Source organism: Octopus sinensis, linkage group LG14 (genome assembly GCF_006345805.1).
Source record: "Octopus sinensis linkage group LG14, ASM634580v1, whole genome shotgun sequence".
NCBI classification, from domain to species: domain Eukaryota; kingdom Metazoa; phylum Mollusca; class Cephalopoda; order Octopoda; family Octopodidae; genus Octopus; species Octopus sinensis.
The window spans coordinates 51,961,714-51,978,077 of NC_043010.1; the positions used below are offsets into that span (position 1 = coordinate 51,961,714).

Sequence of the window (16,364 nt, forward strand, 5' to 3'; positions counted from 1 at the left end):
AAAGGGTTAAGGAATGGCAGTGAGAGAGAACATAACTCAGTGTGCATTCGTAACAGAGTTCAAGGTCAATCTGTGCCAAGTGGTTTCACTCTGCATACTTTAGTTAGGTTACCATAACAGCAGTCCCAATACTTTTGATCAGCCCAAGGGGCCACACAGTGGGATTGAACTTAGAACCATGTAATTGGGAAGCAAGCTTCTCACCACACAGCAACACCTGTGCCTGGAATGATACAAAAAAAATCTTCATTTTAGACCTGTTTTATAATGCTGTCATGGGTTGGACAGGGTTTTTTTAAGGTAGGGCTTTACAGCTGGATGCCTTTCCAGTCACCAACCTTTTTAGCTGCCTCTTACAGCAGACAGACATACAGTAGCTATTCTAAACTTGAGATACACACAGCAAGGTAGACACAAACAAAGAAAAGAAAAAGTTCCAAGGGAGAAGTAGGACTCTCAGCAAACATACCTTGATTTCTTTAAGTACATTATTGAAAGGTAAGCAATCACTGCTGATTGTCCAAAGCAAGTCGTTTTCTTCAGAGCGTGACTGGATCATCAAAAGGGTTCCTAAATACAAAAAAAAGTATGTATATTTATCATCATCATCATCATTTAACATTTGCTTTCCATGCTGACATGGGTTGGATAGTTTAACTGAAGACTGACAAGCTAGGAGGTTGCACCAGGCTCCAATCTAATCTGGTAAGGTTTCTACAGCTGGATGTCTTTCCTAATGCCAACCACTCCGAGAGTGTAGTAGTGGGTGCTTGTTACGTACCACCAGCATGGGAGCCAGTCAGGTGGCACTGGCATCAACCACGCTCAAATGGTGCTTTTTAAAAGCCAACCGGCACAGGAGTCAGTCAGGTGGCACTGGCATCAACCATGCATGAATGGTGCTTTTTACAAATATATATATATATATACTTGTATACACATATATTGACATATACATCCCTATACAAAGGGTGCTGGAAAATTGCTGGCTTTAAAAATATCATGAAAGGCCTAGTTGGAGGCCCAACCTTCTGAGTTCTTGTACAGGGCTTATAAAAAACTGAAAGTCCGCTGCAATAAGTGTGTGAATCTTAGAGAGGAATATGTTGAATAAAATCATAATTAACTGATGCTCCTGTGTTTTCTTTTATCGAAAACTAAGATCTTTTCAGCCACCTCTCTTATATATAAACACACGTGTGTACATGTATATACATATACTTGTATATAAGGTACAATGAATAACAATCAATTAAACTGCTCTCCCATCTCATTTCCTCTCATCCAGCTGATATAAGCAATGGATGTAATACATACATCAAGAATTTCTGCCCTATCTGAACCACACTTCAGAATGTTCTTCAATTAATATTGCACAGGAAAGGATAGGATAGTATAGTGATCACATTGTGTGTGGGTGACACACGTTTGAATTTCTTCCATGAGTCAAAGCAAGGGTTAATATCAACCCATGTTCCATTGTTTCATCTTCTTTTAAACCCCAAATCAACGTGCGAGATTCCACAAAGGTATAGACACTGCACTTTCTAATCTGACGGGAGCCATAAAATCAGGCGGTGAGGTGTCTTACTCAAGGGTGCAACACAATGAGTTTACTAAAAAAGAATCATAAATTTCGTTTTTGGATTTGGTTTGCAAGATTCTTTATATGAGTTCGTGTGTTAAAGCATATTCTGTTGTGTCAAGGGAGAGTCATTTTCTTTTTGTGCCTTATAATGTGGCACACTCACCGGTAAAATTTCCACTTATTTCTTATTTTTATTTTCCTAAAATTTTCGTTGTGTCTTGCAACAGTGTCAAGAGTCAAGACTATTGAAAAGGTTGCAACGAAAATTAAGGAAAATAAAAATATGAAATAAGTGGAAATTTTACCGGTGAGTGTGTCATATTATAAGGCACAAAAAGAAAATGACTCTCCTCAGACACAACAGAATCATAAATTGTTTTTAAAAATTATTAAAAATTGCATAAATAAAGTGCACACAAACCTTTTTTATAATGGGCAAGCCTAACATTGCTTGGACGACCATGAGCAGGGTTGGCAGAATAACCAGGAGGTAAGCGAACGTGGACCAACTTTAACATTGATGGATATTTGCGAGATATATGTTGCACGGCACCAAATGGTTTTGCAGCAAAGTATAACCGGACACCTGGCAATTAGATACAACCACAGCATTAAATGGAACATTCCTGAGAAATCTCATTGAAAATATTAAAAACAAACATGGTAAAAAAGGCAGGAAAACAAACTACCTAATTTAGTGGTCAAGAAACCCTTCATTCATCATCATTGTTTAGCGTCCGCTTTCCATGCTAGCATGGGTTGGACGGTTCAACTGGGGTCTGGGAAGCCAGAAGGCTGCACCAGGCTCCAATCTGATCTGGCAATGTTTCTACGGCTGGATGCCCTTCCTAACGCCAACCACTCCATGAGTGTAGTGGGTACTTTTTACGTGCCACCGGCACAGGTGCCAGACGAAGCTGGCAAACGGCCATGATCAGATGGTGCTTTTTACGTGCCACCGGCACGGGGGCCAGGCGAGGCTGGCAATGGCCACGAACAGATAGTGCTTTTTACGTGCCATTGTAAATAATTCTGTCTGCCCATCCATCCAGGATCCCTGTATCTTAGTGTACATTTGCTCTACATAGACATAGTATACCATTTTGGAATCAGGATGATCCCAGGATTGAAAATCGGCCCTTCATTTGGTTTTTGAACATCCAACATTAGGATTAGGTCTGGATGAGGACTTGTTATATGCTAACAGTTGAAAATTCAAATTTTAAAAGAACTACAAAAATTTGTGAACTTACAAGTTTTCCATTTAAACTGAATTTAAAGTAATACCAATATTGGTGGGGTAACAATAAATACTTTATTATTATTGCTCTCTTTAGATTTGGGCTGCTGGCTCAATTAGCTCTCAGCAGTAGCTAGCTTGAAAGTCCATATGGAGGGCAGCTTCTAAGCTAGTTGTAAATATAGCATGTCTTTTTCACTCTTGATACCAACCCACATGAGACTACTCTTGGTTATATGATACATGCTGTTTAAAATGCTCTAAATTAAAAATCTAATAAAGTTTTATGTTAATTAATATTCCAAAGCCAGCTTAATAAGGACAAAGATAGTTAACTAAATTCTTCATTAGCTATTTATAATTTAATTGATTGAAACAAAGGCAGTGAAATATGACAAAAGGGTTAAATTGTTCTGTCATTTATGTAGGTCCATCCACACTCAACACCTCTGGTTTCTTTGGACTATTTCTGAAGCATGTTCTATAAAAAGTTGTTAGCCCCTCAACCCACCTGTTTCTTGGAAGCAAGGGTTACTGTGAGTGATCCCCCTTACAGCCCTCTGAGTGCAACATTGTTGATTGAGAGAAAGAGAGACTATACAGTAGAACTGGGTTGTCTGGAAAGTTTGTGCCAATTTATAGTAGCTTATCTTTTGACTTATTTTAGAACATGGCTGAGTCCATAAAATAGGATTTGACTAGATCTCTATTTAGAGCACAGTTTAAGCTATCTTTTCATAGAAGAAGGTTTATGTTCCTATAACCTGTGTTAATTCTGTAACCCTTTAAATTGGAAGATAAGAAAGTTCATTTTCAGCACTTGATGCTTTGGAAACCAGACAAAAATTGCTGCAGCTTGGCTGGGATGAGTTACTCCACCCTCCATATTCACCAGATATTGCTTATTCGGATTTCCACTTATTCAGGTCTCTGTGGAATAGTCTTAATGGTAAAAATTTCAATTCCTTGGATGACGTAAAAAGATACCTTGATGAATTCTTTGCCATGAAACCACCTCAATTCTAGGTTCATATTTGGTTGATTAAAAATGTAATGGCAAGTATTTATTGACCTTTTTCTTTCCTTTAAAAATCGCCACGAACTTTCCAGACAACCCAATAGTTGACTGTGACTTAGCAGTTCAGCAAAAGAGCCATGTATAGAACAAGCACCAGACTTAAAATAAATACTGAGGTTGATTTATTTGACAAAAAGCCTTCAAGGTAGTGCCTCAGCATGACCACAGTCCAATGACTGAAACAAGTAAAAGATAAAAGATTGCATTTGCAAAACTACAAATAAAAAGAGAAATTTAACCCTTTTACTGTAGAAATCAGATATATTCACTCAAAATTTCATTACCCTTAAGTGCAGGAAGTAGCTTTATATACTAATCTATCTTTTGTTGAGGAAACCATTTTTGTGTTCAGATATGTCGAGTTTGTAACAGGATGAAGGTCTCAGGAACACTTGAGAGGTGTCGGTCTTATCCTGTTACATTCAATTGTGTTGAAAGGAAAACCAAAACTTCAACTATCTTCAACAGCAATAAATAATACTTTATTTTGTCTGGATTCGCAAATAAAATATATACACATATATTTTCTTCAGGGCAAACTGGTAGCCAAGTCCATAAAACTATTCACAATAGTTAACTTGTGTGAGCCAAAATGCTGTCTCCGTTCCCACATAGAAGGGGGCTTCTCTACATGTTGGGTTTTCCTTGAGAGAAGGTCAAGTCGTGTCCACTCGATAGGGCTTCAGCTTCAAAAACAGACCGATCTGGCGGGAAAACTTTCTGTTGGCAGTTCTCTGCGCATGAGGGAACTTCCGGCGGCCTACCAGAAGTAATCCAACTCTGAGCATGCGTGCTGAAATCTTCCAAAATAGCGTCACTACAAGTTTATTGAGGCAATGTGGCCTGCAGAAAATACCAATTCTTTTAACATCATTAATTAGAATAACCATGAAATTTAATTTTGCAATTAAAGAATTAAATTTTAACTATATTTATTGGCTGAAATTTGTATTTACATATTGAGGAATACTGACCTGCTTGTGTTATGGCGACTAGATGAAAATTTGGTGATTCCGAGGCTGTCAGTGGTGCAATGTGAATGATGGTTTTAAATAAAGAGGGATCAATCGTTCTGGAAACAAAATAATCATATAGAGTGAGTTTTAAAACAAATAAGATCTAGAGTCAAGACATCTACTAAAAATGTCAGCAATATTAAGGTTGGTCAAACTATTTTTTACAACAGTTAAATACTATTTTTCGAACAACTTATGGTTTAGCAAAGGAGGGAAGGCAATGCGCAAGACCTTTGCAGCTCCATGTGTCTAACACATGTAAGCATGCTTACAAAGTCAGAAAACAGCACAGCTCCCATGACTTTCAGAAACATTTTTCACACTCTGAGTTGCTGAAGCATGGGACAAACTACCTGCATCAGTCGGTAGTTGCCGAGATATTGCATCCTTTAAAACCTCCAAGCTTCCTAAAATTCGCCAACGCTACATTTGATATCATGCTCCACACCCTCCATATGCATGCACACGTTTATCGTGACTCGTACACTGTTCACTTTACTGATTTTTGTACATAAGTCTATGTACTGTACATGCACTTTTGAGGAGTTGTAGTGCACCTAAGACTGAAGGAGCAGGTCTGTTTTGAGCCCTAAGACTCATCAGGTCAGTTACCCACTTCTCATAGCACATAACTGACCAAGATCATAATATCCCCCCAGAATGGGATGCCAATCTGTCACTGGGTTGTTCATTTAAAGTTGAGTAGATGGGAGCAAAGCAAAAATGAAGTGTTTTTACCAGCACACTTGGCAAAGTGGTTGGCATTAGGAAGGGCATTCAGCCGTGGAAACCATGCCAAAACAGACTGGAGTCTGATGAAGCTCTCCTGCTTACCAGGTCGGGTCACACCATCCAACCCATGCCAGAATGAACAACGAATGTTAAATGATGATGATAAATATGACAATACCAAAGATGTATGTTTATTATATAGCAAAGATGTATACATTAACCCTTTCGTTACTGTATTTATTTTGCAAGGCTCTGTGTTTCTTTCAATAACTTTAAATATAACAAAGAATTTAGTAAAATAACTTAGTTATCGTTCAGCTAGTATTAGGAACATAAACTGTGACTTAGCTTTGGTGGAAGATTTTGATTCAAAACTTATGAAAACAAGACATTTGTACTCAGAGCCAGAGCCAGTTTCAGCCGGATTGGTAATGAAAGGGTTAAGTTATGTGAGCAATTAGCGTTGCAAACTGAGTTAAAAGAGCTGCATTGTCAGACAAAACTAAGGCTAACCAACATCATCATAATCATCATCGAAGATAGGTGAGGGACATTAACATTATCAGGAAAGAGAGGAGGGAAGGAAAGCAATGACAGATAACAAACAAAACAGAAGCCAAACATCAATGAAGGAGTCAGAGATTGAGAGGAACTGAAAGTTTGGCCATCTTACCCGGCTATATGACTGGCAGCTTGTATGATGGTAGATAATGGTACAGTTACCACACGGCTCATCCCCTTGCCATCTTCACCCAAGTCAAAAACCTGGAATAAGGAAAATATGAGGACATGTAGATTTACATAGTTACAAATGTTCTAAAATAAGTCGAAAGGTAAGCTACTATAAATCGGCACAAACTCTCTGGACAACCCAATATTATATTATAATGTATTAAAGTTTACATTATAAATACTATTATATTGCATTATATTATATCTTACATTATACAGAAAACATAATAGCTTTAATTTCCTCACCTGAATCGTTCCTTTGTCTGAGCGTGTGTAAAGAATATTCCGAGACTGGTCAATACAGATTTGCAGCAGTGGATCTAGGAAAGAGAAAGAAGTTAGGTTACAAGCGAAACAAAAAGCATAAAAAAGAAAACAGCACAATTATCTGAACATTGAACAAAATACTTTGTAGAAGATGGTTACACTTTCCTCCTCATCATCAGTATTATTTGATGTCCATTTCTTCAGGTACAATTTGTTGAGGTAGATTTTCTATGGCCAGATACCCAGCCTGCCACCTGTTTCCAAGCTAGACATATACATTATTCACAGAAAGCTTAACACAACCTTGCTTGTATGATGACCATGCTCATTAACAAACGTCATGTGATATCTAGACAAGGGTACACAGACACTACACACACATACATACATACATGTACATATACACATGTGTACACATACATACACACATATATACATACATACATGCATGCATACGTCACTGTATCAACCAAACTATCCAATCCTGTTATGTACCACTGATCACAAAGTGCTTCCTTGCATTGTTGTAGCTTTCAAATGATGCTACCTCACAGGCAAGCTGACATTCTCCTTGAATGGAATGCCAGTCCATTGCTGAGTGGACTGGAGCAAAGTGAAATGAAGTGTTTTGCTCAACAACACAATGCACTGCCAGTCCAGGAAATGAAACCATAATCTTGTAATTGTGTGTGCAACACCCAAGCCAGTAAGCTATGCACCTTCACACAAATATATATGATAGGTATTGGAGTGGCTGTGTGGTAAGTAGCTTGCTTACGAACCACATAGTTCCAGGTTCAATCCCACTGCGTGGCACCTTGGGCAGGTGTCTTCTACTATAGCCTCGGGCCGACCAAAGCCTTGTGAGTGGATCTGGTAGACAGAAACTGAAAGAAGCCCGTCGTATATATGTGTATATATACATATATATGTGTGTGTGTGTGTGTGTGTGTGTGTGTGTGTGTGTGTGTGTGTTTGTCTCCCCAACATCGCTTGACAACTGATGCTCATGCGTTTACGTCCCTGTAACTTAGCGGTTCAGCAAAAGAGACCAATAGAATAAGTACTAGGCTTACAAAGAATAAGTCCTGGGGTCAATTTGCTCGACTAAAGGCGGTGCTCCAGCATGGCCACAGTCAAATGACTGAAACAAGTAAAAGAGATGGGCTTTTTTCGGCTTCCATCTATTAAATCCACTAAAAGGGCTCTGTTCAGCCCTATGCACATCTTAATGTACAGAGATGAAGAAGAAAGACAAAAATATGCAAGAATTACAAAGCAAACAAAAAGAAGAAAGAAAAGGAGAAGAGCTCACCTTCTTCTGTTAAAGATATATTGATAAAGCTGGGCACCAGGTATGACAGGTAGCTGGTTGAATGGTTAATTTTCTTGCACTGCCGTCCAAACCAGCCTTTCTGACCCTGAAGAAGGAAATTAAGTAGCATTAAGAAAAGAAATATAGGAAATCATTGCAGAATGACATGGCTGTGCTGTTGAAAGGCTGGCTTTGTAACCACATGGTTCTAAGTTCAATCCTAGAGTATGATGACATCACTTTAACAAATGCCTTTAAATGAAATTTGAGATAGGAAAACTGTGGAGAAGCCTCTTATATCATCATTTTATACCTGTTTTCCATGATATATACTTATCATCATCATCATTTAACGTCAGCTTTCCATGCTAGCATGGGTTGGACGATTTGACTGAGGACTGGTGAGCCAGATGGCTGCACCAGGCTCCAATCTGATCTGGCAGTGTTTCTACAGCCAGATGCCCTTCCTAACACCAACCACTCTGAGAGTGTAGTGGGAGCTTTTACATGCCACCGGCACAAGGGCCAGTCAGGCAGTACTGGCGACGGTCACGCTCAAATGGTGTTTTTTATGTGCCACCTGCACAGGTGCCAGTCCAGCAGCACTGGCAACAACCTCAGACTCAAGCAAATTCAATTGGAATTAACAAACATGAAAGCAGTTTACCTGATATGCCAATTCATAAAGGCAGCTGTCTTTTCCGGCCATGAAAATACGCCCGTTATTCATACCCACTATACTGACAACATAAAGATTGTCCGATGGCAGGCTGAAGAGAGGCTCTGTGATCAGATGCATTTCACAGTTACTCAAACTTTCCAAAGCACCTAGAAAACACAAACCAATTCTCAATTACATTTGTGAAAATAATTTATCGTATTACAAACACATACACACGCATCCTTGCACATACATGTTTATTTTACATCTGAAGAATGGACAGAACCATGATATTCTATGACCTGAAGAGCTAGCCTCCTATACCTGTATTACCTGTAAAATGTACAATAGTACCATGTAATTTATAACATATACACTAATAGAGATAATAGAGACAAAAAAAAATAATTTAAATTACACTAAAATAAATTGTTTTCTCCATGATGTTGGCTGTGAAACGATCACAATCTTATGGATATCAAATGTTGAAATAACTAGAGTCATCTCATTCCTCCTGGCTTTATATTATATATTATATGCTTAAGCATATTGAATTTGCTAGGTAACTTTTCGGAAATCAAACAAGCAGGGTAATAGAGGTCAAATCAAAAACAAGTAAATATATATATATATATATATATATATATATATAAATTAGAAATAAACCACCTTTTATCAATTCAATAATGAAAAATTAAATTATACCATTTAGAAAAATGACATCTTATATTTAATCTTTCTATAAGATGTAATTTTTCTAAATGGTATAATTTAATCTTTCATTATTGAATTGATAAAAGGTGGTTTATTTCTAATTTATATATATATATATATTATATTTTGTGAAATTTGATTTAGTATATATCTAAATTGAATTTTTCCTTGCAAGTTTGGAATAATATTTCCTCATATTATTATTATTATTATATATATATATATATATATTTAACAATTAAGGATAACTTCTTAATAAGAAATCTTAACAAGAAATTATCAGGTAGTTAGCGTGATATAGAACTAAATTCATTTTTTAAATGTCCTGCATTAGGTACGATTAGTGAAATTTTGGTAGTAATGACTTATGTCCCTCTTAGTGTGAGGCATTTATGTGTAATAATGCCCTCTATACAATATAAATATATATATATATATATATATATATATAGAGAGAGAGAGAGAGAGGAGAGAGAGAGAGAGAGAAACACACACACATACAAAGACAATAAAAATTAAAATGTAAAAAACAATTCTAATGTCTAGCTACTCACCTGGAGGACAGTCTGTGAAGCGAACTCCAAGAAGGACAATTTCCACTGTTGTAGCCAAAACCAGAATATATCTAATACTTGACTGAAATACATCTGTAATGAGAGAGCGTGAAGCATTGAGTTCAAAAGTAACAACGAATAAATGAAAAATTCAATACCAATCTTATAACAGTTGAGAATTTGGTGGGGCTGTGTTAATTGTGAAAATATTTTGTACATGCCAGGAGATCCTAAAGCCAAGGTGTCACGTAAAAAGCACCCAGTACACTCTACAAAGGTGGCAAGCTGGCAGAAACGTTAGCACGCATGGCGAAATGCTTAGCGGTATTTCGCCTGCCGCTACGTTCTGAGTTCAAATTCCGCCGAGGTCGACTTTGCCTTTCATCCTTTCGGGGTCGATTAAATAAGTACCAGTTACGCACTGGGGTCGATATAACCGACTTAATCCGTGTCTGTCCTTGTTTGTCCCCTCTGTGTCTAGCCCCTTGTGGGTAGTAAAGAAATAGGTGTTAGGAAGGACATCCAGCCATAGAAGCCAAGCCAAAACAGACTATGGAACCTGACATGGCCCCTAGCATTGACAGTTCCTGTCAAGCCATCCAACCCATGCCAGCATGGAAAACAGATGTTGAATGATGATGAAAATGATGATGTGGCTGTTTGGTTACATTTGCTTCTCAACAATTCAGTTTCAGGTTCTAACCCACTGCATAGCACCTTGGGCATTTGCCTTCTACAATAGCCCCAAGCCAACCAACAGAAACTGAAAGAAGCCAATCATTTATTAATATGCACTTGCTCCTGTTCTTCCATTATGCTTTCATATCCTTCAATACTACACTCCACTCAGCTGAGGAATCTTGTCTTGCAAAGTACTTGGTCATCTCACCAATGCCGGTGCCATGAATAAAGCACCCAGTCCACTCTGTGAAGTGGTTGCACTAAGAAAACATCCAGCGGTAGAAACCCAAGCAAAACGAGACATTGGAGCTCAGTGCACCCTGACTGCTTGTCAGTTAATGTCAAAATGTCCAAACTATGCCATCATGGAAAAAAGAGCACTAAATAATAATAGTGATGATACATACATATATACATATCATCATCATCATTTAACGTCCGCTTTCCATGCTAGTATGAGTTAGACGGTTTGACTGAGGGCTGTCAAGCCAGAAGGCTGCACCAGTCTCCAATTTGATCTGGCAAAATTTCTACAGCTGGATGCTCTTCCTAAGACCAACCACTCCAAGAGTGTAGTGGGTGCTTTTACATGCCACCGACACAAGGGCCAGTCAGGCAGTACTGGCATCAGCCATGCTCAAATGGTGCTTTTTACATGCCTCCTGCACAGGAGCCAGTCCGGCGGCATTGGCAATGACCACACTCAAATGGTGCTTTTATATGTGCCACCGGCACAGGAGCCAGTCAGCAGCCCTGGCAACGATCACGCTCAAATGGTGCTTTTAACATTCCATCGGCACAGGTGCCAATCAGGTGGTACTGTCATTGGCCACGACAGCGATTTCACTTGCCTCAACAAGGCTTTGCAAGCATAGTTTATTGTCCAATGATTGAAGTGTCCTCTTAAATGGGCTGGTTATACAGCACTGACATTGCCCAGGATAACTTTGGCACATAAAAAGCACCCACTACACTCTCGAAGTGGTTGGCGTTAGGAAGGGCATCCAGCTGTAGAAACTCTGCCAAATCAAGATTGGAGCCTGGTGCAGCCATCTGGTTCGCTAGCCCTCAGTCAAAATCGTCCAACCCATGCTAGCATGGAAAGCGGACGTTAAACGATGATGATGATAACAAGGAAAGTGAATATATCACTTTCCATGTTTTAAATGAAGCTGACAGAATGAAGAGCTTCAAAACGTCGTTGACCATCCAACGTACTAGCCGCAACTGAACAAACTTTTTTCTGAAGATACATTCTAGCCTTGTGTGGAGTTGTTGCTCGAATTCGTGCAACGCCGTCCCTACCTGGTTAGCGTCTGCAACTAACTCGCACCCCAGTGAAAAAATAGATTTCTCATGTCTCACTACAAATTTTTGCCAAACCCAAGCAAGCATCGAAAAGGGGACATTAATGATGAGGAGGAGGATATAATCAGTGTATCTCATTAGATTTATCACCAGAAAAATGTGTAAGAAACAGTATGTGAAAAAAGTGAAGTGGAAAAACAACATCATCAACTTACCTGGTTTTGGGGGCACCAAAGCGGCACACAGGATTGTTTCATCAACTCCATCATAATAAGCAACGTCTTGCCTGCAGGAATTTGAGATTGCATTAGCAGTCATCAATAACAAATAATAAGTATGAGGATGGTGAGAGGGTGGGGTGGAGTGGGTTCATTCTTACATTGGTCACAAAACATAAGGGATTTTGTAGGTAAGGTATTATAGTTGAAGGAATTGACTACCATTACCACCATCATTTACCCTCATTATCATCTCAGTATATACAGGATTACAGCAGGAAGGAAGGTGGTTTAGCCCTCAACACAGATCATAAAGCAATGCATTTAGATGTGAAAAACTTCGAGCCAGGCACCCAACCATTTTTGATATGCCACTGCAACTCCTCAATAATTATTTCAAATTCTAGCACAATGTCACATCAACCCTAGTGCTCAACTGGTATTTTATTCATTCCAAAAGGATGAAAGGCCAAGTTGACTTTGGTGGAATATGAATTCAAAAAGTAAAGTGCCAGTAGAAATACCACTAAGCAATATATCCAACATATTAAATAATTCTACAAGCTCAGGAGGTGCAGGAGTGGCTGTGTGGTAAGTAGCTTGCTTACCAACCACATGGTTCCGGGTTCAGTCCCACTGCGTGGCACCTTGGGCAAGTGTCTTCTACTATAGCTTCGGGCCAACCAAAGCCTTGTGAGTGGATTTGGTTGACGGAAACTGAAAAGAAGCCCGTCGTATATATGTATATGTGTATAAATATATATGTGTGTGTGTGTGTGTGTCTGTGTTTGTCCCCCAACATCGCTTGACAACCAATGCTGGTGTGTTTAAAACCCCGTAACTTAGCGGTTCGGCAAAAGATACCAATAGAATAAGTACTAGGCTTATCAAAGAATAAGTCCCGGAGTCAATTTGCTCGACTAAAGGTGGTGCTCCAGCATGGCTGCAGTCAAATGACTGAAACAAGTAAAAGAGTAAAAAGAGCTCGCCACCTTTTTAATAATGGATAGCATGGAGTAAAAACACCTTGTTGTTGCTGAAACCAGTAACATCAATGTTACTGTTTAGCTTTAAAGACAACCTTCATTGAAGAGAGCTATGATGAAAGGCATTCTAGAGATGACTAACCTGTCTTTTATTCAAATATAGTGAATTAAGGACATTATCCCAATATGACATTCAGGTTTTCTGGGATGAGGGGCCGGATTATGGTGGTTCACTGTGATTTGAATGAGATTTGGTGACTAATTTTAGCAAGCTGAATGACTGAACAGAGGTTCTTTCTTATTGACTTGAATCGCAGTAATGTAAAACTGACAAGCATTAAGAGCACTCCGTCGGTTGCGATGGCAAGAGTCCCAGCTGTTACACTTAATATTAAGCGACTAGAATCCTTCGATCACCTCTGTCTACGCCACATCCTTCGTGTCCGATGGCATCACTTTGTCTCCAACAATTTGGTGCGACACCAGTACAAAATCACCTCCCACCGACAAGTCATCCTAACAAGACATCTGCGTTGGCTGGGTCACGCCCTCCGTCGTCAACCAGGAGGATTCATCTATGAAGCAATTGCCCCAGCTCCCCTTCAGGGTTGGCGAAAGCAATGTGGTGGACAACGAAAAACCTGGCTGATCTGGAACCCAACCTAGGCTCTCATGTCTACGGCGTTCGCCGCTGGAATAAGGAGTGGTTGGAGATCACAAGGTCGTTAGCCTCAAATCGCCAGGCCTGATCTTTATGAAAAATGCAGCATTGAGGATGAATAAAGCCAGCTCAACCCACCCCGGGTGAATACTGTCTCAAGTCAAGTCAAAAGTCCCAGCTGATACGATCAACGGAACAGCTTGCTCGTGAAATTAACGTACAAGTAGTTGAGCACTCCACAAACACATGTACCCTTAACGTAGTACTCAGGGAGATTCAGCAGGATACTGTGTGACAAGGCTGGCCCTTTGAAATACAGGTACTACTCATTTTTGCCAGCTGAGTGGACTGAAGCAACATGAAATAAAGTGTCTTGCTGAAGGACACAACGCGCCACCGGGAATTGAACTCACGACCGTACAATCATGAGCCGAATGCCCCTAACCGCTAAGCCACACGCCTTCACTGACAAACATTAAGGTATGTAATGGCCATAAAAATAGTTGTACGCAACAGGGGAGGTCACTCACGAATTAATACCTTTGAACAAAACCATATCAAGCAAGACTTAAATAACGAAAGATAATCAACTGATATAATGTGTGTTATGCCTATTTAACCCTTCAGCAGTCAGATTACTCGTCAAATGTAAATGCGTATTTATCATTTATCACCCATGCATACCAGTCTCCCATCTCCACACCACTGATGTTATCCAAGAAAAAGGCAAAGGCTGATACTGCCTGGCACCAGTGATGTCGCGACTAATTTTTACAGCTGAGTGAACTGGAGTAACATGAAATAAAGTGTCTTGCTCAATAACACAACACACAGCCTGGTCAGCGAATCAAATTATTAACCTTATGATTGCGAGCCAAACGTCCTACCCACTGAGTTATGCAATTCATTGTTTTGAATTGATCATGAATTATCTTGTAACTCTGAGATATCGATGTGGTTGTGTATTTTTAGAATGACATTGAAGGGTAGGTGTAAGAGGCCAGATCTGGCCAGCTTAAACATAAAACAGGTAGAATATTTTGGCTGGATATGGTCAGTTTAACGCTTTAGCATTCAAATCGGCCATATCCAGCCAAAATATTTAACCTGTTTTATATTGAAACTGACCAGATCCCACCTCTCACCTCAGCCCTACAATGTCATTCTAAAACTAAAAAATCACATCACTGAAATATCTAAACTACAAGATAATGCATGATTAATTCAAACCATTTTAAATAAACAAACATCACATTTGATAGAATAATCTGAACACTAAAGGGTTAAATGCTTAAGGGTTAAAACCTGTTACTTACCCATCTTCATATCTCCAGATATATATATCACTATCAATTGCAAGCCATGCCCTCTCAATTTCAGGAAACAACCCCATGGAACACTGACACTGCATGTCTGATAGGTACTTAAGGATTAACAAAGTAAACGAGGGAGTTGTTTTTACAGCTAAGAAAGTCGAAATTTTAAGAGAAGATGAAATGATTCAGCTGGTCACAGTCTATGACTGGAGATGTAATATATCAACACCACACCAGTAATATAAGCAGCTAAACATTAAACCCAGAAGCTATTTGAGCTTAAGGACAACAATGATGATTGATGTTGTTTAGCCCCAGGTAGATATGCAGGTATTTTGATTAGGTGTGCAGGTATTTTGAAAATACCTAACGGAATGACTACCGTCTCCTGCATAATTACCTATTTCTTTACTACCCACAAGGGGCTAAAGCAGACACTAGAGCATGTTGCAGTCCTTGGACTTATTGGAGCCTGTCAAACTCATTTATTTATTACCCAAAGGAGCTAAACATAGAGGGGACAAACAAGGACAGACAGACGGATTAAGTCGATTATATCGACATCAGTGCATAACTGGAACTTAATTTATCGACCCCAAAAGGATGAAAGGCAAAGTCGACCTCAGCGGAATTTGAACTCAGAACGTAACGATAGACGAAGTACCGCTAAGCATTTCGCCCGGCATGCTAACGATTCTGCCAGGTCGCCACCTTTAAATTACCAGCTACCTGCATAATTACCAGTTACCCATTGGCAAGCCCAATCTATATAGTAAAGTCATGAGACTGCAGTATGGCGGATTGTGAAGAAGCAGTGGAGGAGCTCAACTGAGCCAATGGTGTTTCTTACATTGAAGCTGAGTGGAAGAATCCTAGAAGATCAACAGTCAGGATCTCCAAACTCTATCAAGGGAGTAACTGCAATGTATCCATGGATGTGTAATCAGCTAATGAAAGATTCATTATGACTCAAGTTCCCAATTCAAATCCATAATAATAGAATTGGATGGTGACAGAGTCACATGAATCCACAAAAGAAGTGGCAAAAAAATGAGGTCAACATTAAATAGACAAATTAAGACAATCCAACTATGAACACCTGTATGTTCCTGCAGGCAGTATACCCAGAGTAACATTATTCAATGTGTCCATCATTTTCTAAGGTGGTAGAATGTGATATAAGTTTGGCTGCTATTTCTAGCAGACCAGTGACCAGGTAGCGGCTTCTATGTTTTGGCTGCTATTTCTAGCAGACCAGTGACCAGGTAGAGGCGTCTATGTTGAGTCATGACTTGAG

The 16,364-nt window shown here is 39.3% G+C and overlaps 1 protein-coding gene across 1 annotated transcript in view; it reads right to left on the reverse strand.

Annotated features, from left to right (window-relative positions):
* LOC115219190 (nuclear pore complex protein Nup155) overlaps window positions 1-16,364 on the reverse strand; it is a 56,717-nt gene that overhangs the window by 35,489 nt on the left and 4,864 nt on the right. Inside the window, exons 4-13 of the mRNA XM_029789305.2 lie at window positions 15,068-15,164; window positions 12,102-12,172; window positions 9,898-9,990; window positions 8,636-8,796; window positions 7,969-8,074; window positions 6,633-6,706; window positions 6,328-6,419; window positions 4,881-4,978; window positions 2,010-2,174; window positions 470-570 (exon numbers count right to left, since the gene is read on the reverse strand). Of these exons, the coding sequence (XP_029645165.1) occupies window positions 470-570; window positions 2,010-2,174; window positions 4,881-4,978; window positions 6,328-6,419; window positions 6,633-6,706; window positions 7,969-8,074; window positions 8,636-8,796; window positions 9,898-9,990; window positions 12,102-12,172; window positions 15,068-15,164 (1,058 nt within the window). The remainder of the gene's footprint in view (window positions 1-469; window positions 571-2,009; window positions 2,175-4,880; window positions 4,979-6,327; window positions 6,420-6,632; window positions 6,707-7,968; window positions 8,075-8,635; window positions 8,797-9,897; window positions 9,991-12,101; window positions 12,173-15,067; window positions 15,165-16,364) is intronic.